Source organism: Callithrix jacchus, chromosome 8, assembly GCF_049354715.1.
Source record: "Callithrix jacchus isolate 240 chromosome 8, calJac240_pri, whole genome shotgun sequence".
Taxonomy (NCBI): domain Eukaryota; kingdom Metazoa; phylum Chordata; class Mammalia; order Primates; family Cebidae; genus Callithrix; species Callithrix jacchus.
Window position 1 is genome coordinate 43,892,167 of NC_133509.1, and position 24,402 is coordinate 43,916,568.

Genomic DNA, 24,402 nt, shown 5'->3' on the forward strand with positions numbered 1-24,402 from the left:
TGCATTCCAGCCGGGAGGGAGGAAGGACAAAAACACTGCAAAGAAGTAGCACCCAAACCTTCTGGTTACATCTCTTTAGTTGAGCACTTGAACTGCAAGAGAAGTTAGCAGATATAGCCTTTTTGTCAGATGGCTATGTGCCCAGCTAAAAATCAAGGACTTTAACAGTAAGGAAGAAGGGGAGAATGCATGCTAGTGGTAAATATTTGCCTCTGCTATAGTAACCTCATTGCATCCTGCAAAGACATTCACTGTGTCTTGTTCATTATATTGCAAAATTTCAAAATGGCAGGTGTCTCCTTTAGCACCTTGTACAGAGACTGACATATTTTAGGCACTTTATCATCTGTTAAAAAAAAAGTCCCATTTTTATTTTCTGATGAAATTTTAAGTGATTTAAACATAAATGTGATTAGCATATACCTCTATGAAATGTGCTTGAAAAGATGTGTGGAAAACAACATTTTGTATTTAAATCTTAGTTCTCCTAATTCATCAGGGTATTTCCATGGAGAGAAGGGAGGGAAAAGGATTTAAGTAATCTGGAGGAAAGTTACAAACTACAGGTAAATCTAAAAGCGCCAAAAATGAAAAAGAATTGTTGAGATAACAGGATCAGAGGTTAAAAAGAAATAAAGAACTCCACAAAAATCAAACTCAATTCTAAATTTAAAACCAAAATGAAAATTCAAAGAAGCCACCAGATCATTCAACTGCAGTAGGTACAATGTGAACACATATATTAAGTATAGCATGTTATGAAGTGGGGTTTGAAATTAAGATAATCCTGGATCTTCCTGTTATTATCTCTGTTGCCTTCACCAGTTAATCTCTGAACTAAAATTTGCTCACCTGAAACATAATATTCTCTAAAAATTGTTACAACAAAGATGTGAGGACATATGCAAACTATTTTACACTAGGTCTAATGCAAAGAAATACTCTATATATTACAGTAATACCACTCTTACGATACATTTATGTGACTTTCTTCTCCTCTCCAAGATCAAGTACTTTTTAAAATCAAATCTTGAAAAATGCAGTCTGTTTCATTCTTCTTAGCAGATTATAGCAACAAGACTGGCATATATATTTTAAAAATTTTGATTATATAATATTGATGTGATCCCATCCATAAGTTTATAAATTATTAAAAAGTTCATTTATAACAATGCATGTCAAAATAAATCTGTGCTTCAGATTTAACAAAATACAAAGTTTGGTCTTTTGTTATGCTGTAGGAGCTAAGGCAACTTACATTTATGATGCTAACCAAATGATTCTTCAGCTCACAGTGGGAGGGAAGGCAAGACACCAGTTAACACCGCTAAACTTATGCTTAGTTCAGATTTCAAATTCTTACTTCTTTTCTTCTACATAGCATGTTACACATATTCTTGGCACTTGCCAAAGAACACATATGTAACTCTTTGTGATTTTAAGCCCCTCAAAGGTGGATACAGGATCTTATTCACTTTATCTAGTTATTGAGATTTTACAGTGACCACTACTGGTTGCCTCCCTAACAGTAAGTCCCTGATATCTTCCCTAGGTGATGGAACTCATTTAAGACGAATGACCACATGTTACAGGAAATGGGCTCCTCTCCTAGCTATAAAGCATTGAGGATCTATAAGCTACATAATTGCCTTAGGGTGAGCCTTTGATGTGGTTTCATACATTGAGAGTGTGTGTATGGAGTGCATAATGGAAGATTCTGAAATTTTCTTCTCTCCGATAAAAGGCCATGAGAACTGCTCTTACTATCCTGGTTGGGATGTTATGAGGGTATAATATCTGAGCTGTGGCAGCCATCTTGTGACCCTGAGGTAATAGACACAGCCAAGTAAAGGTGAAGATGATGAAACCAAAACACAGAAAAACAGGATCTGGTGCCTGTAAACAATGGACCATTGAATGAACCCATGAACCTCCTGTCTCCAATATTAAGCTAAAAGCACATGACCTTATGGTTTAAGCCACTGTTGAGTTTTCAATTAGTTGCAACCAAAATCACCTCAGATGACACAGTATTTTCACCTCCAGAATTTCTTACTGGTAGACAATATGGACTGGTTCTTATGTTTACCTGCTTCTACATTTTGCCCTTTCATATCATTGAGCATTGAGGAGCCTAACATACTTATAGTAATATCTACGTAGTTCATTACTTTTATTTTCTCGAGTGATTGCCTTTCTTAGGATTAGTTTCACGTTCTTCAAGTACGTTGGAATTCTGATTTGCAGGCTCAGCTTGCACGGGAGCCTTCCTGCTCTTTATCTCTCCCTTCCTAATCTCCACTCTTCTTTACTATTATAATTGCTTCTAACCTGTTCAAACCGAGGGCTCCAGATCTGTGGTGATAGTGACACTATCGCAGATCTACAAAGGAGTAGGCTGTTTGACTCAAGATCTGTCTGCAATATAAATTGTAGTCCCAGGCACTGGTTATTTTTCCTTCTCAGTTTCAAGAGTAAGGAAACTCTTTTCTAGACCCTGGTTTCATTACCTTACAGGAGCTGAGATTTCTGGCTACTTTGGCTTGCTTCCATTCCAGACCTATAGCCCAGGTTCTGGCTTACAAATTCATTACACTTATCAGTTTGTTATTTCTGATACCTGGAAATGCCTATACTGCTTTTGAATACGGCTGTGCTTTAAAATTTCCTTTTTCTATTCGAAGCTCCAGAAATAAATGTACCTAGGTACTCCACTGGCTAACATTTAAAAATAAACATTATGTGAAGGAGAAAAAGATGGCTTTTTGGACAACATAAAGTTCTGTGCCATGCACCATTCATTGGTAATAATCGTTAAGTGAACAGCAGAGTTTCAACGAATGAAAAAAGATCTGTGTATTCTTCTGGATTAATAGCACAAAGCAGATCAGCAGCACTGTTCTGCCTTCTGCTGATTTTTATTCATTTCCCAAAGTTCATGACATCAAAGGAAGAATAACATTGGGTCTGTTTACAAAATGTGATGCCTATATAAAATATGTCCCATAAAACACCTTCAGATCCAGTCAGTTTAATATAAAATGTTTTTAATTGTTTTTGAAAACATTTAAAAAACAATTTTTAAGCACTTTTAATAAAAAAAGAGAACTGAAATGCTACCGCAATAGTCAACTACTGTAGTTTCAGCAGGTACAACAGACAACAAAACACTGGGGAAATCCGACTTTTTGCACTAAATGAAACATGAAACAGGGCTTGTTTTTGTCATTTATCGTGTAGTAAAGCACATTATAGTACAAGACTATTATATGAACCTCAGATGCACTGCACAAAAAAACACTTTCCTTCTTTTCAGTTCAAAAGTCAGTGCTTATTGCAATTATATGCAAAATTATTTACTTCATGAAGTCTTATGATAAACAGTATGTAAAATGTTTTAAACGTCAAAACAATAAAAAATAATCTGGAACAGAACATGTTCAACAATAACTAAGCAGAATTAGTAAACATAAAGTAAATAACCTGTGAATAACTATGCTTGCCTGGTTAACAGTGAACCAGTTTCAATACAGCGAAGAAAAAAAAGAGTGGTTACAGGAATCCTAGTACTGTACAAGGTAAGTCAATAACACTCATGCACATTTTGTGATCATGTATTAACATGGTGAAGCAAACTAAACTTAATTCTTCCTGCTGTAATATTCTCATGTAAGAGAATAAAAGAAATATCTCATTGAGATCAATGCACATTGCTACATAAGACAATTTTATCTGTCACTTTGATGACATTTTGTCTTTTCATAATGAAACACATTTAAAAAGTTTAATCTGTGGACTGTATTGGTTGCATTTATCCTAAGAGATGTGCCTACCACAGGTTCAACAAATTTAGTGCAATGTAGGAACCCCAGAAAGTTTGCTGGACGAATTCAACCAAATTTAAAGAGGTTTGCTGCAATACTGTACAGGGGGTTAAAAATCCTCCAGTCTTTATATTTTTATCAAAAAAGATTTCCATTATTTTTATATTAGTAGGAAGCTAATAATGTAAACAAGGGATTAGAATGGCCTCAAAATCTCCTTTTCAGAGTATCTCATAGAGAAAGGCTCCCATCATTTGTTAGAAGAAATCACACAATTTCCTTTGGGTATTGCATACTTTGGTGTGCAGTAGTGCTCTGTCTCAATGTACAGTGAAGAAATAACTAGCATCAAGAAAAAAGTACCTAACAAATCATTAAATCAAGATTAACAGCAAACACACACAAATGCCAATAACTAAGACATATCAATTTATAAACCTCTGCGCCAACTCTAGCACCATTTATTTATCAAAATATGTTAATACCCTACCTTGCAAATTTATTGAACAACAAAACCATATTAAATTAAACTCTTCAGCACATTTGCTAAATATTCATTGATTGTAGTCTTCTGATTGGCTTACTAAGATAAAGGAAAGCTTAGCTAGGTTCAAGGCAGCATAGCAAATGGTTTCGTGTTAGCTTTTTAAACAATGGCAATTTAAAAATCTTTTTGAAAGTGATCTTGATACTCACTTAAATGGAGCTTTCAACCAGTGAGATTTGTGTCAATATGCAACTCATAAATAATTATTCACAAAAAAAAGGGAGCCATTGAGAGAAACATTTTAAAACAAATCCTGAGTTCTTCATTTGCAATCGTGGTTATCACAATAAATAAATAAAGCAAGTAATAAAATGCTCCTCTTCTTCAAGTACTATTGATATCCCCTTTGTTTCATCAGAGATACAAAGATATGTGGCTTCAGACCTTATGTGGTGAAATGTTTTTTGCTGTTTTTTATGTTATCCTTCTTCCTGCTTGTTTTTCAAAGGGATCCTAGGATCAAACTATGTTACTATATTCAAGAGGAGTGAAGGAATCAGTCACTCAACTGAAGAGGAAAAAATTGATTACTGAGATATATTTTAATGAAAAACTTCAAAATAAATCTCAATTAGAATCTCAATAAGTACATGCAACCATTGTGATGAAACAAAGAGAATGCTTTTGTTTTCCTGCTCATTCCCCTACCTCAACTAACAAAACATAAAGCATTTTTCTAACATGCTTGTATTTATATTACAAATGTCGAGTTATATTTACTTGTTTAGTGTGTGTGTGCCTGTGCATCCATGTGGGCTAGCTCCATATTAAAATCAACACTTACAAATAATATTAATGCAGGGTCACAAATATAAATGGCTACTTGTTTTTTTCTCTTAAAAATTTTAGTGCAGCTTTGCTTTCCTTAAAGTAATATTTAATTTTCCATTATTTTCTCCTATTTAAGCCCTTCATCATGCGTGTATAAACGGTACTGAAGCCCCAGAAAGTCCTACAGATATTTTCATCCTACAGTAGCTCTATGCTTCAAGCCTAAATATTTATAATAACCTGAATATTATCCCTGTTTCAAGGAAGACCTTCTTGTCTACAGTTCACCTTAGCTATGATTTTGTATCTAAAAGATAATGCCAACAACAAAATAGCCTATGTCTAAAATTGATGGTTTATTCTGAGTTCTGTGCAGATCAACTGATGAAACCAACTTGCACAAAATAAAGATTGACTGCTCTTGTAACAGCTGGATAGTCAATTGATTACTAGCAAACAATGTGATTAAATGGGGCACATTATAAAATTTAAAACCTAATACTTGTTCTTCTACAGACTACTGTCTTTAGACACTTTTTAAGAACTGAGGCAAGTCTAACCATTTCCTACTGAAGAAGAAACCACTTCTGCAGCAAACGCTTTTAAAATGTCACAATTAATAGTATTTCTGCTGCGGGAGGCACTTCCATTAAGACAAATACAATACATATGTCTTTAGATACAGTGTGCTACATATTATAAAACACAATTTAACCCAACATTTCAACAGTAGGATGGTCCTTGCTTTCTATCCATTCAAAACCTGATGAAGTCATAGAATTCATGGATTCATTGCAAATTTGTTGAAATAATGGATCATTCTTTAATTCTTCCAGTGTAGCTTCATCATCTTGTCCCTGCTGACGACTTGGATCAAACAGTAGATTTGGGTCTAAAGTGTTCAAATCATTGATGCTGCCTGAGAGTTCAGAAGACAACCTGATATCGCTAGAGAAATCAGATGCAGTGTTGGTGAGATCAGATGCTACCTGACCTACCAGCTGCTGGTTGGGTTGCAAGCTGTCTCCACTCAACAGGTCTTTAACAGTGCTATTGAAATCTAACTGTTGCTCTCCAATTTCTGATTGTGCTTGATTATCTCCAGGAGAAAAATTGATCTGATCGGTGCTATTACTTTTGGTGAGGTAAGATGGTGTCTGGAATTCATAAACAGAAGTGCTGGAATCGATCATATTTTGTGGGTTGGCACTAGGAAAAACAGTAGAAGGTTCCAAAATCTGAGTGAGATTCATCCGGGCCGTATAATTAGAGGGCAGGTTGTTCATTCCCAAACCTCTCACTGCGTCATCATTGTCAGAATCAAGTTTACTCAACAAAACATTGGTTATTTTTTTACTGTTTGCCTGCTTCTGAAGAGCATTTGGGAAGGCTGTCTGCATCATGACTGTTAATGGAACTGATTGGCTTCTTTGAGCTATGTTGTTGGCACATGTGTCTGTGTGAACATTTGTGAAAACATGAACTTCTGGGGTTACTGGACTTCCAAAGGGGGTCACATTAGATCGTGGGATATTAGATACTGGGTAGAGGGTGCTTCCACTAAGATTACGTTGGCGATGAACAGCAGGGCTCACACTCCGGCATCTGAAGTTGCTGCTGGCAGATGAATTAGTTCCTTTATTATCAAGAGGGGCAGGGACTGCAAAACCCTCCTGTTTGTTGGTGTTATTTACAGTGGCACCTTGATGCTGCACAGGAGAGACAGGAGTCAAACGACCAAAATGAGTGTCATGATGTCTGGATTGAGACTGGTAAGACTGTCCAGGCACAGCAAAAGCATGAGGTTTCCTGAAACGGTCTTCCACTAGTTCCTGATAGCTTGGGAGTATGCCATGGCCAGACACCGATGAATTACCAACCCCACTATACCCATTATTCATCCATTCAAGCTTAGTTTTGTCAGGGTGTGTGGCCATGGGTCTTTGCATTGGTTTCACAGGACTACTTGACACAATGCTGGCATCATGATATGCCATACTGGAGCTTATTGGAGTGAATGCAAATGGATTCCTGCATTCAACAGGGCTGGGAGGGACACTACTGCTGCAGTTAGAATGTGGAGTACCAATGGGTGTATGCCGGCTACTTCCTAAAGCACTATCCACAGGTGTAGTCTGGGCTAGCCTGGAACAAGGGCTCTCCCGTGATAGACTCTGAGATCCAGCAATCATTTCAGATGTTGGGGTTGGGGTTGGGGTAGGAGTGGGTGTGGGTGTGGGTGTAGGTGTAGGTGTGTGGATTGGAGTGCCATTGCTATGGATTGGATGATAGAAGTGGGTGCTGGAGGTGTGAGATGACATTGGAGCTCCTGGAGTTACTGACTGACTCTGAAGGGTCATTCCCAAACAGCTGCCATAGGAATGCGAGTTGTTCATTGACATTTGCTGCTCCATAAGCACCAGCTCTTCCACAATACTATCTTGTGTAAGTTCATCGTCAAAAGGAAAGTAGCTTTCATTTGTCTGGGAAACAGAAGGCTCAAACTCCTTCAGTTCAGATTGCAGAGGTAACTGATCTGAAGGATGTGCTTGTATTTGATTCAAAGAAGATTCTTGTATCTGGGTATGTAGCTGCTGGCTATATGTGTCCTGTGGCATTCCTTCTAATTCCCAAACAGATTTTTCTAAGTCATTGATATCAGAGTGCTCAGGAATTGTCATAACACTGATATCTTGCTGTTGTTCACAACTGGCAGATATAAACTCAGAATCCTTAGTGATTTGCTGCCATCCATTTGGATTAAAGCTGCCAACTGACTTTGAATCACTGTCCAAGAGAAAGACACTTCCTTCAAGTTTTACTTTTATATCTGGAGATGATGATGGAGTTGCTGGCTGTTCCAAAGCTGAATCATTGATAACAAGGGCAGAATTCAAGGGTTGATTCGCTCCTATGTGTGAATTGACATTTACTGATACCTTGCTAGGAATCTGAGCACCTGCTGTTGAACCTTCTGTTTTCCCTGAATGTGGAACCTTTTGGTCCTTCTTAACACTGCCTTGTTTCTGCCCTTCTATGGTAGCTGCTGAATGCTGTTCCACAATTGGTTTCTTTACAGGAGGCACCTGGGTCTCTTGCAATGTAGAAGACAGTCGTTTTCTTGGGCTTTTAGTGCATATTTTAGGGTCTTTATTGATTGAGTCACCATTAGATGGTGAGCTGGTGCTGGTGAAAGTTAAGTTCTGAGAAGCAACTGATAGAGTGACAGTGCTTTGATTATTGCCTGTTGATGTGCCTGGCAGAATTTCATTACAGCGACTTTTACATTTGGTCCTCTGGTCACAGACCTTAGTTGCTTTTATTTCAATGACACCTTCATTTGAAGGTTTCTGCAGTGCTCCATCTGTGTTACTTTTCTGCCCCAAAAGGGCACTAGGTGTTTGGGGAGCTTTAGCCCCATCAGAGTTCTCTTGGCACTGTACAGGATGTTCATCTGATGATGTTTCAGGTTCCACTTTGACTTCCACAGCAGATGTTCCCCCCGCACTGCTGGTCCTGGACCCAGGAGACTGAAGTGATACAACAGAACCATTCTTGATCTGTGGAATACTCCTTGATTCTTCTGTTGTTCCTGTAGCACTGCTGGCTGAGGCAGAATGTTTAAGAGGGGTGTTACTGTTGCTGGGTGTGAGGGATATTGTTGTCATTTTCACCACATTTAGAGAACTCATGTGTGAAGCGGGTACAACAGCAGTTTTGATGGGACTACTAGTAAAGAGGACCGTAGTTGGAGAGCGAATGGTGAGTGCACTGGTGTTGGCTGGTTTGGGTAAGATCTGAGGGTAACGGTGCCGGGCAGAACGATCTCCACCAGGACTGGCTGGAATGTTCTGGGGAGTCTTTGGTGCCTGCTTCACAGACTGCATGTGCTGAGTGACCACCTGTACGTTGAGAGGAAGAACTTTGCCATCAGAAGAACTCATTGGACTCGGTGAAGTTACCAATTGCCTAGTCCGCTGGACCTGTAAAAAGATAGCAAAAAGTCAGATTTAACAGGTCTAGGTTACAAATAGTAATTCACGTATCTGTATATACTTTCAAGGCATTCATTAAATGTTAATGTTAAAAAGAAAAAAGTTCCTATGTTAGAAGAGAGCTCTTCTAGACCAGGTTCTACACAACCAGACACACAAATATAACAAATGCAACCATAATGCATTGTAAATAAAAAATAGGTAAGAAGAGACTGGGCACGGTGGCTCACACTTATAATCCTATCACTTGGGGGGCTGAGGTGGTTGGATCACCTGAGGTCAGGAGTTCAAGACCATCCTGGCCAACATGGCAAAACCCCATCTGTACTAAAAATACAAAAATTAGCTGGGTGTGGTGTCAGGCGCCTGTAATCCTAGCTACTCAGAAGAATTGCTTAAACCTGGGAGGCGGAGGTTGCAGTGAGCCAAGATTGCACCATTGCACTCTGGCCTGAGTGACAGAGCAAGACCCTGTCCAAAAAAAAAGAACATTAAGTCATTTTTCAGCTAACAAGATGAAAAGCTTCACAGGTGTGATGAATATTTGCTGAAACAATGATTTAAGGGGGTTATAGGAGGAAGACATAAAATCTTAAAAAACATATAACTGTAAAGGTTGCCTACCAGAATCTATGCAAAGATGGCTCACTGAGGGGAAACTGTCTTAAAATGTGTCTACCTTAAACGTCTGTAACTAAACCACTGCATATAAGATAAAAGTAGTATGTATCCCAGTTTGCCTATAATGAATAGTGCGGTTACCAGGTATTTCATGTTTTAATGATGTGATGATGACGATAATAGGAAAAAGAAAAACAAGATAAAATATCTCTTAACTATTATTATCAATAATAACATAAAGTACCAACTTACTATGGCATGATGTACTCTCATTTTAAAAGTCCCTTCATCATAACCTCAGTTGTGTGAGATAGGAAAGAAGACTATGAACCTCTATTTGTAGATAAGGAAACAAACTAGCTAGCTAAAGAACTTGGCCAAGGTTCTAGTTCTGTATCTGGCAAGCCACAGATAGGCCTACATTTAAATGTTATCAGTATATATTATAATTTTGCACCATCTGAATGTTAAAAAGAAAAGCCTTTAAATAAAAAAAAAAGTTTGCAATTAAATTATCTTGGCTTGGCTGGATGCGGTAGCTCACCCTTGTAATCCCAGCACTTTGGAAGGCCAAGGTGGGTGGATCACTTGAGGTCATGAGTTCAGGACCAGCCTGGCCAACTAAAAATACAAAATACAAAAATTAGCTAGGTGTGATGGCAAGTACCTACAATCCCAGTTACTTGGGAGGCTAAGGCAGAAGAATGGTTTGAACCCAGGAGGTAGAGGCTGCAGTGAGCCGAGACTGCAATACCGCACTCCAGCCTGGGTGACAGAGCAGGCTTTGTCTAAAAAAAAAAAAAAAATTATCGTGGCCTGGCCAGAGATGAAACAACTCTGAAAATGAGAAAATGACTCACTCTTACATAAAGGTCTGAGTGGTTATGTGCATACTTTGCATGTCTTGGATCTTAATATTTTCAATAATTCACAGCTCACTTCGTAATCAACAGCATATCCTGAATAAGAGACAACCAACTGAAGGGGAATCTGCCTGTGGTCACAAAACCAGTCTGTGGCTAAACCTATACTTGCCTTCTTTTCATCTGCCACTTTTTTTAAAATTGTTTGTAGAAAGTCATTTGTTTAGGGAGAGAAACTGGAGAAGGAGAGAGAAATAGCTAACTCTCACACTGAGTGAGAGAATCCAGAAAGATGGAATCCAGGAGAGGAAAGCAGCTTCCACAGAGTGGAAGGGAATAGAGAGAGATGGAGTTTAGGAGGAGAAGACAGGCTTCCACGAGAGTGTGTGGAAGGGGACCCCAGAGGGGAAATACAGCAGAGAGAAAAACAGCTTCCACGAAGGGAGTGTTCATGGAAGGTGATCCAAACATGGAGTCCCTCATCTGCCACTTTTAAGTAAACAATTGATTTCCCACCATCCCAATAAGGCCAAATACTATTTAATTATATTACCGGAATGGGACTAGGGACAGCTGCCACAACGATACCAATAGGTTGAGGAGAAAGGATTGAAGGATTTCCATTAGGAATATTAGTTACTCCATTGCTTGTAGCACTTTCTGATTTTTTTGCTGAGGATTCTCCTGGCAAAGGGGATTGTAGTTTTTGCTCTTGCTGCTTCTTTTGGATTTTCCGTTGCAACTGCTGTTTAGCATCAATTGGAGACGGCAAAGTCTTCACCTGAGGCTGAAAGGAATTACTTTCAGCTGTAGGTATAAAAGCAGAAGGCTGGGTAATTCCTTTAATTCCTGAAAATAAACAGAAAGGAAAGCTAAAATAAATACTCTCCTTTATAGAATGTAGGTTCCTTTGAATTTCTTTGAAAATGTAGCCATCTACTGGACAAAGCAACCAAAACAGCAAATTTTAACTCAATTTCTTTATAAAGCATTAAGCATTAGACTTTGAATTTATAAACAATTGTCAATATAGCTTTGTCATTTTACAGTATGGTTCAACTAAGGTGACAGTTTCAGTTAAATCAACAACAACAGGATTTAAAAAACAGTAGCTATGTCATAAATGTGAAGAAGCTAAGATAAACGCCAACACAGCATTTTTACTTTTTCTCAAAGGTCAGTAAATTTCCCTCCCCTCATTTCTAATCAGAAAGAAGTTCATGCATTATCATGATTTTAATATTTAGCCCACGAGGGGCATTCAATAATTCAGTAAATATTTGCTGAAGCCACTCCACATCTTGGAAAAAAATTCCACGGAGAGAACAAGTTTTAATCCTACCAGAAATTCATGGAAATAGGCACTATTATTTTATTGCTACTATACAATTATTCCAGTGTGACCTAGAAGAAATTAAGAAGCAGAATTTCTTAAGACTAAGGTTAAGATATTCCCAGAAAGTGTCACTGAGCAAACCTTTAAAACACTAGAAAGATAAAACAGTGAAAAAAGGAAATTATAAATTTTAAGAAAAATTATATAAAACTTTTAGAAAGCTCTTTTCAGATTTAGGGTGTGGCACTGAGATCATTAGAAAGTACGTTGTGGGTAGAAAAAACAATGACTACTCTTGTTATTTTATAGTAAGAAGAAAGGGGAGGAACAACTATCCCGCTGGTACACCTTGCCCCTTCTTTTCTTTTCCCTATCCCAGTTTCTGCTTTTCATCATTCTGGTTAACAACAACAACTTGATGTGGGGAGCAGGAAATAGAGAATTAAGAGGCTATAACTCTCTCCCCACACTCAATAATGATGAGGATCTGTTGAACCCCTAACCCCTTGTAAAAAAAATCACAATTTTTCCTCTCAAATCCAACTGCAATTGTTTTGCCCCTTCCAGGCCCCAGCCTCAGCTCTGGCTTCTCAGCACCTGCACCCCAGAGAACCTCTGCCAATGGCTCACAGCTTGGCTGTCTTATCCTTCCTGCCAGGGTTTTTAGACAGGAATGAATTCCAAGCAGCTGACTTACAAAAGGACATTTGTAACACAACCTGTTCTTAATATGGAGACTATAAAAAACCAAATTCACCTTCAAAGGATGGAAATTAGTCTATTATCAGAGGTCCTTTTGAAAAATGTAGTAAGGGCTGAGATTAAAATTTTAAGAGACATTCTAAAAATGTTTTGAGTAATGATACAGTTGGTAAAGTGTTTATCCTCTCAGGCTGATTGCTTTCAAAAAGGGAAAAGAAAACTGTTCTTTATATATGTAACTTTTAGTACTTTTGTTAAAAAAGTTACACGGTTATTTACACTTATACCTTAAAAATTAATTCATTCAATTCATTCAACATTTTCCTCAGTTAGACTTTGTGAATATTGTGAGAAATAGGGAAGAGATGTTTCTGTTCCCCATGATACCTCCTAAATCCTCCATCTGTTCAAGTGCTCTTCTAGGTGTTGGCTGGGGTAGGAGAGAACAAAGCAAACTGGAGTTCACTCCTTTTCAAGCTCATTCTACCATATGACATTATGATATAATTGAGTGAACCTGGGCGTTGGAGACAGACAACTTAGGATTAAAATCCTGGCTCCACTACTTATATGCCCATCGATTAGTTTATTGACCTCCCCAAGTCTATAAATTGGGAATAAATATCACCTATCTCGCAGGACTGCTGGGGGAATTAAATGAGGTAACATATATGAACTGTTTAGCTCGATAAGTCTGGTCAAGCATTCTCCTGCTTGTCAGTATAATGAATAAGCAGATTTAGGTCATACAGTTTACATGTAGACAGGAAAAACTATATGACACATTTTTTTCTGAAATGAATCTTCAACTGATCACAAAATGAGAGGTTATACACACCCCCCACCACATACTAAATGTAAACTAGAAGAAAATGGAGTCATTATTAATGTGTAAAAAACATTAAAAAAAGAAAAGAAGTGAAGTTAATTAAGAGACTACAGTTCTGGCCAGGATAAATCTACTGTAGGTTTAAAAATATTTAGATTTAACACTTAGAAGGACTGTCCTTGGAAAAATAAGTCTCAGATCACTGTATCACTCTATTTTTAATAGAAATCACAATTTTCTAGAATGATAATTTATTCACTTTATTTTACATTTGTAAGGTATAACTGAAATAAGATATTTTAAAAAATTAATCAGAACTGATATTTTATATAACTATTAGTTTAGGAAGAAATCATTCTAACAAGACTGTCAGTTCCCAAAACTATTGATTCTAAAAATTCCTCTTTGAATAAAAATAGTCATATGAATGCATATTAAAAAATATCACTCTTGTTATTTTACAGTAAGGCTTGTTACGGTTTTTTTTTTTTTTTTTGAGACCAAATTACCTGTCAAAGTGTCTAAAAAAAATTTTATTTAAAAGTATTAGTTTCTGGAATAGGAACTGAACAAGTAATTTTAAAATTGAATCTTATTTTACTTCTATTTTATTAACTTAGATATACATATACATATATGTACAAATAAAAGTACATATAAACACATCCTATAAATGTAAAAATAGAAATATTAATAACATATCAGCTGGGGAATCTACAGTTTTATATGCCAGCAAAGCAATATACAGAAACATAGTATTAAGCTATGTTATAATGAAAGGATTATTATTTTGTTGGCTCAACAAACCCGCCTGACTTTAGTGTTAAGTGGACTAAGAATGAACTCATAGAAGTACTAAAAGATGAAGTTCTTTGATCTAACTCTTCTGCTACCAGTTCTAAATATACCAATACCTCTGTCTGTTGTTAGCTTGTTTACAGTAATGTCATACCTGCTGGTGCTGCTGCCATTACAGTTAGAGCTGCCATTGACTTGGTGCCTATATAGTGACTTTTTACAAGGAAGCGGGCTAATTCCAAGATGTTGTCAAATGGTTGGCTTAACACTTTCTGGGCCCACTCACACACAAGACGGCAAGCAGAAGAGATAACTTCTTCATCTATATTTTGAAGCTGCCCAGAAGGTTCAGCTCCTTCCAACTAGGCATAGAAAAAAGGAAAAGTTAACTTGTAAAATACCAGAGAAATTAAATTGAAGCACGTTGAAGATTGTATATGGGTTAAAGCACTATGAACTGACCCACTGGTAGACATATAAGAGCTTTGCAAATAAGAGACTCATACCCACTAGGGCACAGCAGTCAGCAGCCCTGCGAATATAACATTTTAAATGGTTTTTGAACATATATGAAGACTGATAGATATTTCGAATCTTCCTAACATAAATAAAACTATGCCAATAGCCATATGTTTTTTCTAAAAAATTTCTATAAAACATATTACACTATGACTTATTACACTGACTTTTTCCTCTTTCCTACAATACACACACACACACACACACACACACACACACACAGTCCAAAATAAGGAAATACAAGAAATCAGTAACTTCAAAACTTTGTTGCCCCAAATTTCATGTTGACATTTCAGCCACTGTGGGATATAGACATATATATATATACACACACACACACACACACACATATATACATACACATATATATACATATACATATATATGTGTGTGTGTGTGTGTGTGTGTATTGCTTATTTAAATTGTAAAAGGCACAGTCCCTGGTCTTAACCAAATGAGACTTTGCAGGGTACATTTCAATGTTGATATAAAGGTACAGTTTTACTTATTAAAAAGAAAAGGCTGAATTCTTACTCCGTCTCCAGTTTTGTGAAAGTCAAGGTTGGGCAGTGTTGGCATATGAACAAAAGCTTTTTTTCTTAGTCCACTGTAGCAATATGTAACAAACAGTTAAGGTCTAAATATTTGAAATCAAATGAATTTCTTATACAGATAGCACTTTAGAATTAACCATATATGAAATGAGAATAAAATCAACATGAGATAACATCTACTTTCTGAATTCTTCAGTAAGAATAACCTCAATAAAAACTTGCGACACTTGTACTCTTTTGAAACTGAAATATCCTTTTAGAATGTTGAATATTACTGTCTTAAAAGAAAGCATTCTCATCTGTTATAAATTTTATGAATAAATGTTCCTAATATGCTGTGCCAGCCACCAGTAACAAACAGGTCAGAAGGAAAGGAATAGCCAGATGGAAACCTGGCACAAGGAAGGGAAACTTTAGCCCAGGGCACTGGGACAAAAACAACTCTTAAAGAGTGTCACAAGGGCTTTAACCTTTTCGTTTCTCTTTTTCCACTGAAACATACAGGATTATCGCCTATAACATGCCAAAGATACATCAAAACATTTTTGTTTGCGTTTGGGAAGCAAGAATAGGTCATGCAACAAGTGGTTAGAGAACACCTGGAACCATTTTAGAAAAGTAAGTTTCTTCCCTTTGCCTTCTTCTCATCTCCTCCATGGTGGTTAATTTTATGCTCTGAAAAAAAACAAGAGCTATGGAAGGAGAAAATGAATGTAATCTAATATGATACAGAGACCCTCTATTTTACAATCTTATTCTAACAGGAGAAAGAACTATAATGAATTCTTAATTTTAATTTGTTTACTTCTGTTTGCTCCTAAGTATTCCGCCATCACAAGAAGGACCTTTTCTATAGTCTGGCTGTAATTTTAATACAGACTTTAAATGGATGGCTAAAAAATATTTGTACTGAAAGATTAGTGTTTCCGTTACAGTTCCATGAAAAAATTTTTTGATTCTTTTTTTGCTAAGGAGATCCCATATGTTTCTAAACTGAAAGAAGAAAAGAAGATAAGCTAGCATCTTTCTCAACTTTTATTCATATAATTGCTGAACATATGGCAGGCCTCAAAACTTCCTACTGTTAAAACAAAGGAGATCAGACCATTAGTAACACTTTACATTGATAGAGTAAGGTAAATCAATCATAATCTTTATATATGAATAAACCATTATTTGCTATTTCTCTCACAGTGTGATAAACACCTGTGAAAGTTACATTTGCATTTCTACTAAATGCTTTTGGGTTACTTTTATTTGTTAATTTATTTCTAAATAAAGTTGCCAGTTTAACTACAACAGATGTTCTTATAACAAGTGAGAACATAGAGATGTTACTAAAACCATTCTGGTAAAGGATATTTAGATTTGCCTCTTGTGCCCAAACGACGTGCCTTCATATTTGGAAAGACGTTTTTCATGATCTTTCCAAAATCAGCAGCACTTAATGGATGGTAACCAAGATTGTCACAATAGCTCCTGCAAAAGAAGGAAGGGCCAATTTAGATAGAATTCAGAATTATATCACAGGGAGTGCTATTTCAATACAATTTGATCCTTTTGACAAAGTGAAGCAAAGGATCATTTCAAGTCATTTACCACAATGTCTATGATCTTCACTCTTTGGCGATACATGTTAACTCAGGTTTAGTTAACTGGCTTCACCTTCAGGATATAGTCATGCTTTCAATAACATTCACAAATCTTGCATTAAGTTATAATGTTGGTACAAAGTTTTCTAATTACAATGCCAACCAGCACTCATAAATGAACATATCCAGCTCTGCCGGTAGGGCTGTAAGTTTCCCCATATGTATCATCAGGCTTACATACTGGGATAATTTCCAATATACATATCATGCACATCAGACAGAGACAACACTACTAGATGGTTTAAAATTTAGAAATGTGATATGTTTGAACTAAAAGGGACCCTAGGAATATACCAACATTCTCATTTTACTGATAAGAGAAAAAACAGAGGCACAGGGAGAAGTTCCAAAGGTCGTAGTGTTCTTCCTTCTATCCCCACCAGCCCTAGTACTGCCAGAAAAAAATGTTACTTTGTAAGACAGTAACTTCAAGTGGGATCAAGAGACACACCAAGTCTTAACCACTACTGGAATCAGGTGTTCTGTTTTTCTCTAGAGCTGCTAGTCATAGTAAAGTGTCAATCCTCTACCAGTTCAGCAGCAGACCAAGGCCACACCTCATTCTGGCCACCAAGGCCTTTGGAAGAACCGCTACCTGTGAAATATGAATGAAGAGAAAGCCAGAGGAATTCCCTTAGTCTCTGCCTCACCTCTCATTTAGCATCAACCAGGACAACTTCTTGGTGAAGTCATACAGAAAAGAAACAAAACAATTGGGACACATGTTGGGCAGGGTGTAATGGAAATTGGGACTTGAGTCTTTTCGTAGATTGCTGAATGTCCTGACAACATCCCTCAAGTGACCTGAGCTCAAGAAATTAAGTTGGGAGAGACTCGAGGAGGTAAAGACCCCTGGGAGCCTTAATACAAAGCGAGTAAGTGTAGGTCTGGAGACAATGGTATTTCCCTTGTCTGTCCCTTCCCTATTCCCACAACAAATCCGGCATACCATTGGGGGTTAAAAGGAAAGGAACAGCCCAGCAAATACATCACCAACAATGCTGAAGAGCAGGAAGAGAAAGGGAACTAACATGTACTGAAAGTTTCCTATACAGGAAGTATTAGCAGCCTCATATTTAAATTGAGACTAAATTTGATACTTTGAGGGCTCCGGAGTCTTGCAGGGTTCAAGGTACTAAGTGAAGAGGTAACTCTTTTTGGGTGCTAACAATGAAAATGAGTTGCATCAAATCAATTTCAGAAGCAAGTTAAATTAGTTCTTTATGGTTCAAATCAGCACAAAAAGAAAATTAGAAAAACTATCAAAAACCTTAAAGAAACAAAAGACCTAAAAAAAAAAAAAAAGTAAAGAAGAAACATTGCCCCCCTGGCTCCTAAGACAGCACTGGCAGAGATGGGCTTAAAAATAAAGAGAAGCAGTGTAATGAGACATTTCAGAGATAAGGAATCCGTTCTGTTCTCCCTCGGTGTTTCAGATTTTGATGTTTTTTTTTTTTTCATTACATTAGTATACCAACATTTTTTACTTTGACACAAGCTGGGTAGGAGAAAGGTTGCCACAAGAAGTAATGTGAAGTATTGTTTACCTAAAGAAGTAAAGTGAGAAAAATTAATATAGTGACTTTATCTGGGTTAAGCTTGAGGACTGCAGGCTGGGAAATGCTGAGAAGTGCTCCAGAGAAGAAAGGAGAGGCTCATGTTTTTTAAAGAAAACAGGACAAATTAGGAGAGGGGGCAATTATAAAAACTGTTTGTCAGGAATTCTCACTGGTGTACAGAAATAAGTGATTAGTAATTGGCTCCACATTGTTGAACTATAGGGTATGAGTTATGGTACCCAGCACCTGGCATCGTTAGGTTAATTTATGGCTACTTGGTATAAAGTCCATACAGCAGGCAGATTACTTAGCTCAAGAAAGGGAGTGAGACATGACTACTTTCACATTTCAATGCCCCACTGGGCCTGACAATTTAAAAGAGCTCATGTTCCTCAGATAAAAAGCTTCTTGTCTTTCTCAGTATCAAGATAACCAATGCCAAATTTGTTTTCCAAATACAATTTATATTGTGTGGTTATTTCACAAAATCATCCAATTCCATCTGGTTTTTGATACTTATTCTACTTTTTGGAAGGATAAATTACAACAACCTTACTGTCAAATAATCTGGTGGATAAATATTAAAAGTACTTTATAGACATATAAATAGCTGAAATTATTCCTCCTGAATCATGTCAGAAAACTGCCTATGATTCAAAACTTTATGCTTTAATAACTCATGTCAAAGAGAAAATAAAGAAAGTGTCAATGTAAAAACAAAAACAATACCTAGAATAGGTTCTCAATTTCTTTAATTTTGTGAAATGTTAGAATTGGGAAAAAAAAAATCAAGAAGTTGTATCGTTCAACTTCCTGCCAGATGTAGAAATGGTCATACTCCTAAAGGATGGGTTACTTCAACACTAAACGCTTCTCTGATGGGGAGGACTCTTTAGTGTGAGGTGGTCTATCCAGTTTTCAGTGGTTATAATTTTTAAAGAAAAAGAATTCCAATAGGGTCCCTTTCCCCATTAAGAAGATTCTATATATTCAATGATTCTTGAAAAAGTCGAATGTAGTAAGTATTTACATATTTATTCATAATTTTGTGCTATATAATAAACCATAGGTAATTCCAGGCCATGTGGAGATCTGGGTTAGGTTTACATCTTATTTTCCTGCTTTATAACTTTAACTGCAGATTGACCAAGCAAGATATGGTGTCAATTAACTGTTAACTCAGCAGCAGATGATACTTATGCGAGACTCCAAAAATGGTGAGGAACAGAGAATGTTCTGTTCACACACTCACTAACACACTGATGTCATTTTAAAAATGAGATCATTGCTTTTTTTTCTTGCTCCTATTTAAAAGTATGTTTTCAAGCCTGAAATTAAAACTAATATTCAATATGACTATGAACACATCACTCAAAATCCATGGTAACAATTCAGTCTTTAATATTCATTCATGCTATTTACAAATTTAATTGTACAAGTTAAAGGTAAACATTGTTTAATGGTATGAAAATATAAACAATGAATTACAACAGACTTATGGCAAAATATACTCTTGGGATACCTAACCATACCTGACATTTTTTGAGTGCTTTCTTTGACTTAAATCATTTAATTTAATCTTCTCAACAACCTTAAGACAGGTAGTTTTATTAGACATACTTTATACATGAGGAACTTGCACAGAAAAGTGTACTAATCCCTTTATATAATAGATGAGGTATTTTTATTTTATTAATAACTATAAGCATACTGAATGAATAATCAAGTAGACAATAAAAAATAATACAGGGCTCAATAAGAAAAGAAAACGTCAGGTCAATATCCATGATGAACATAGATGCAAGAATTTTCAATAAAATACTGGCAAAACCATTGCAACAGCCCACCAAAAAGCTTATCCATCGCAATCAAGTAGGCTTCATCCTGGGAATGCAAGGGTGGTTCAACATACACAAGTCTATAAACGTAATTCACCACATAAACAGAACCAAAGACAAAAACCACATAATTTTCTCAATACATGCAGAGAAGGCCTTCGACAAAATTCAACAGCTCTTTATGCTAAAAATTCTCAATAATCTAGGTATTGATGGAATGTATCTCAAAATAATAAAAGCTATTTACGACAAACCCACAGCCAGTATCATACTGAATGGGCAAAAACTGGAATCATTCCCTTTGAAAACTGGCGCAAGACAAGGAAGCCCTCTCTCACCATTCCTATTCAGGGGCAATCAGGCAAGAAAGTTCTAGTCAGGGCAATCAGGCAAGAAAAAGAAATAAAGTTATTCAATTAGGAAAAGAGGACATCAAATTGTCTCTATTTGCAGATGACATGATTGTATAGAAGACCCCATTGTCTAAGCCCAAAATCTCCTGAAACTGAGAAGCAACTTCAGCAAAGTCTCAGGATACAAAATCAACGTGCAAAAATCACAAGCATTCCTATACACCAGTATCATACTTAAAGAGAGCCTAATCAAGAACAAACTGCCATTCACAACTGTTACAAAGAAAATAAAACACCTAGGAATACAACTAACAAAGAATGTAAAGGACCTCTTCAAAGAGAACTACAAACCACTGCTCAACGAAATAAGAGAGGACACAAACAGATGGAGAAACATTCCATGCTCATGGATAGGAAGAATCAATATCATAAAAATGGCCATACTGCCCAAAGTAATTTACAGATTCAACGCTATCCTCATCAAGCTACCAATGACCTTCTTCAGAGAGCTGGAAAAAACCACCTTAAACTTCATATGGAACCAAAAGAGAGCCCGCAGAGCCAAGTCAGTTCTAAGCAAAAAGAACAAAGCTAGAGGCATTGCACTACCTGACTTCAAACTATACTACAAGGCTACCATAAACAAAATAGCATGGTACTGGTACCAAAATAGAGATATAGACCAATGGAACAGAACCGAGGCCTCGGAGGCAATGCCACACATCTACAACCATCTGATCTTTGACAAACCTGACAAAAACAAGCAATGGGGAAAGGATTCCCTGTTTAATAAATGGTGTTGGGAAAACTGGCCAGCCATTTACAGACACTGGCCAGCCATGTACATGGTTTCAGCCATGTACAGAAACCCCTTCTTGACACCTTACACTAAAATTAACTCCAGATGGATTAAAGACTTAAACAAAAGACATAACACCATAAAAACCCTAGAAGAAAACCTATGCAAAACCATTCAGGACATAGGCATAGGCAAGGACTTCATAACTAAGACACCAAAAGCATTGGCAACAAAAGCCAAAACAGACAAAAGGGACCTAATTAAACTCCAGAGCTTCTGCACAGCAGAAGCAACAATCATTAGAGTTAATTGGCAACTAAGAGAATAGGAAAAATTTTTTGCAATTTACCCACCTGACAAAGGGCTAATATCCAGAATCTGCAAAGAACTAAAACAGATTTACAAGAAAAAAACAAGTCTATTCAAAAGTGGGCAAAGGATATGAACAGATACTTTACCAAAGAAGACATATATGAGGCCAACAAACATAAGAAAAAATACTCATCATCACTGGTCATTAGAGAAATGCAAATCAAAACTACATTCAGATACCATCTCACGCCAGTTAGAATGGCAATCATTAAAAAATCTGGAGACAACAGATGCTGGAGAGGATGTGGAGAAATAGGAACACTTTTACACTGCTGGTGGGAGTGTAAATTAGTTCAACCATTGTGGAAGACAGTGTGGCAATTCCTCAAGGACCTAGAAATAGAAATTCCATTTGACCCAGCAATCTCATTACTGGGTATATATCCAAAGGATTATACATCGTACTATGATAAGGACACATGCCCACGAATGTTCATTGCAGTACAGTTTACAATAGCAAAGACTTGGAACTAACCCAAATGCCCATCGATGATAGACCAGACAGGGAAAATGTGGCACATATACATCACGGAATACTATGCAGCCATCAAAAACAATGAGTTCATGTCCTTTGTAGGGACATGGATGAACCTGGAAACCATCATTCTCAGCAAACTGACACAGGAACAGAAAATCAAACATGGCATGTTCTCACTCATAGGTGGGTGTTGAACAAGGAGAACACATGGATGCAGGGAGGGGAGCATCACACACTCAGGTCTGGGGGGCGTGGAAACGGGGGAGGGACATCAGGGGCTGGGGAGTTGGGGAGTGATAACATGGGGAGAAATGCCAGATATAGGTGATGGGAAGGAAGGCAGCAAACCACATTGCCACATATGTACCTATGCAACAATCCTGCATGTTCTTCACATGTACCCCAAAACTTAAAGTGCAATAAAATATATATTAAAAAATAGGGGATAGCTCCACCGACCCAACAGAAATACAACTACTATCAGAGAATACTGTAAACACCTCTATGCAAATAAACTAGAAAATCTATAAGAAATGGATAAATTCCTGGACACATACACCCTCCCAAGATGAAACCAGGAAGAAGTCGAATCTTTGAATAGACCAATAACATGTTCTGAAATTGAGGCAATGATAAATAGCCTACCAAACAAAAAAAGCCCAGGACCAGATGGATTTACAGCCAAATTATACCAGAGGAGCTGGTACCACTCCTTCTGAAACTATTCCAAATAAGTGAAAAGGAAGGACTCCTCCCTAAATCATTTTATGAAGCCAGCATCATCCTGATACCAAAAACTGGCAGAGACACAACAAAGAAACTTCAGACCAATATCCCTGATGAACATCAATGCCAAAATCTTCAATAAAATACTGGCAAACTGAATCCAGCAGCACATCAAAAATCTTATTCACCATGATCAAGTCAGCTTTATCCCTGGGAAGCTGGTTCGACATACACAAATCAATAAATTTAACTCTTCACAGAAACAGAACCAATGAATAAAAACACGAGTATCTCAATAGATGCAGAAAAGACTTTCGATAAAATTCAACATCCCTTTAGGTTAGAAACTCTCAATAAACTAGGTATTAAGGAACGTATCTTAAGAAGAGCTATTTATGACAAACAGCCAGTGTCATACTGAATGGGAAGCATTCCCTTTGAAAACCGGTACAAGGCAAGGATTGTCCTCTCTCACCACTCCAATTCAAATAGTCCTGGCAGTTCTGGCCTGGGCAATTAGGCAAGAGAAAGAAATAAAGGATATTTAATTAGGAAGAGAGAAAGTCTAATTGTTTGTTTGCAGACGACATGATCCTATATTTAGAAAACCCCATCGTCTCAGCCCAAAAACTCTTTAAGCTGATAAGCAACTTCAGCAAAGTCTCAGGATACAAAATCAATGTGCAAAAATCAAAAGCATTCCTATACACCAACAACAGACAAGCAGACAGCCAAATCATGAATGAACTCCCATTTACAATTACTATACAGAATAAAATACCTAGGAATACAGCTAACAAGGAAAGGGAAGGACCTCTTCAAGAACTACAGACCACTGCTCAAGGAAAAACAGAGGACACAGACAAATGGAAAGACATTCCATCTTCATGGATAGGAAAAATCAGAATCATGAAAATGGCCATACTGCCTAAAATAATTTACAGAATCACTGCTATTCCCATCAAACTACTACTAACTTTCTTCACAGAATTAGGGAAAACTACTTGGTATTTCATATGGAACCAAAAAAGACCCCACATAGCCAAGACATTCCTAAGCAAAAAGAACAAAGCTGGAAGCATCAGTCTATCTGACTTCAAACTGTACTACAAGGCTATAGTAACTAAAAGAGCATGGTACTGGTAGCAAAACAGACAGACCAATGGAACAGAATAGTGACCTCAGAAATAAGACTACACATCTGCAACCATCTGATCTTTGACAAACCTTACAAAAACAAGCAATGGGTAAAGATTTCCCAATTTA

General features: G+C 37.0%; 1 protein-coding gene across 16 annotated transcripts in view; it reads right to left on the reverse strand.

The window, feature by feature from the left end:
- Positions 1-3,030: 3,030 nt before the first annotated feature.
- Positions 3,031-24,402, reverse strand: part of RFX7 (regulatory factor X7) — a 166,456-nt gene continuing 145,084 nt past the window's right edge. For all 16 annotated transcript variants that reach the window (XM_054239678.2, XM_054239676.2, XM_078334271.1 and 13 more), the window contains 5 exons: positions 16,718-16,838; positions 15,340-15,420; positions 14,441-14,648; positions 11,175-11,470; positions 3,031-9,125 (listed from right to left, as the gene is read on the reverse strand). In XM_054239678.2, the coding sequence (XP_054095653.2) occupies positions 5,853-9,125; positions 11,175-11,470; positions 14,441-14,648; positions 15,340-15,420; positions 16,718-16,838 (3,979 nt within the window). In that variant the 3' untranslated portion in view covers positions 3,031-5,852. The remainder of the gene's footprint in view (positions 9,126-11,174; positions 11,471-14,440; positions 14,649-15,339; positions 15,421-16,717; positions 16,839-24,402) is intronic.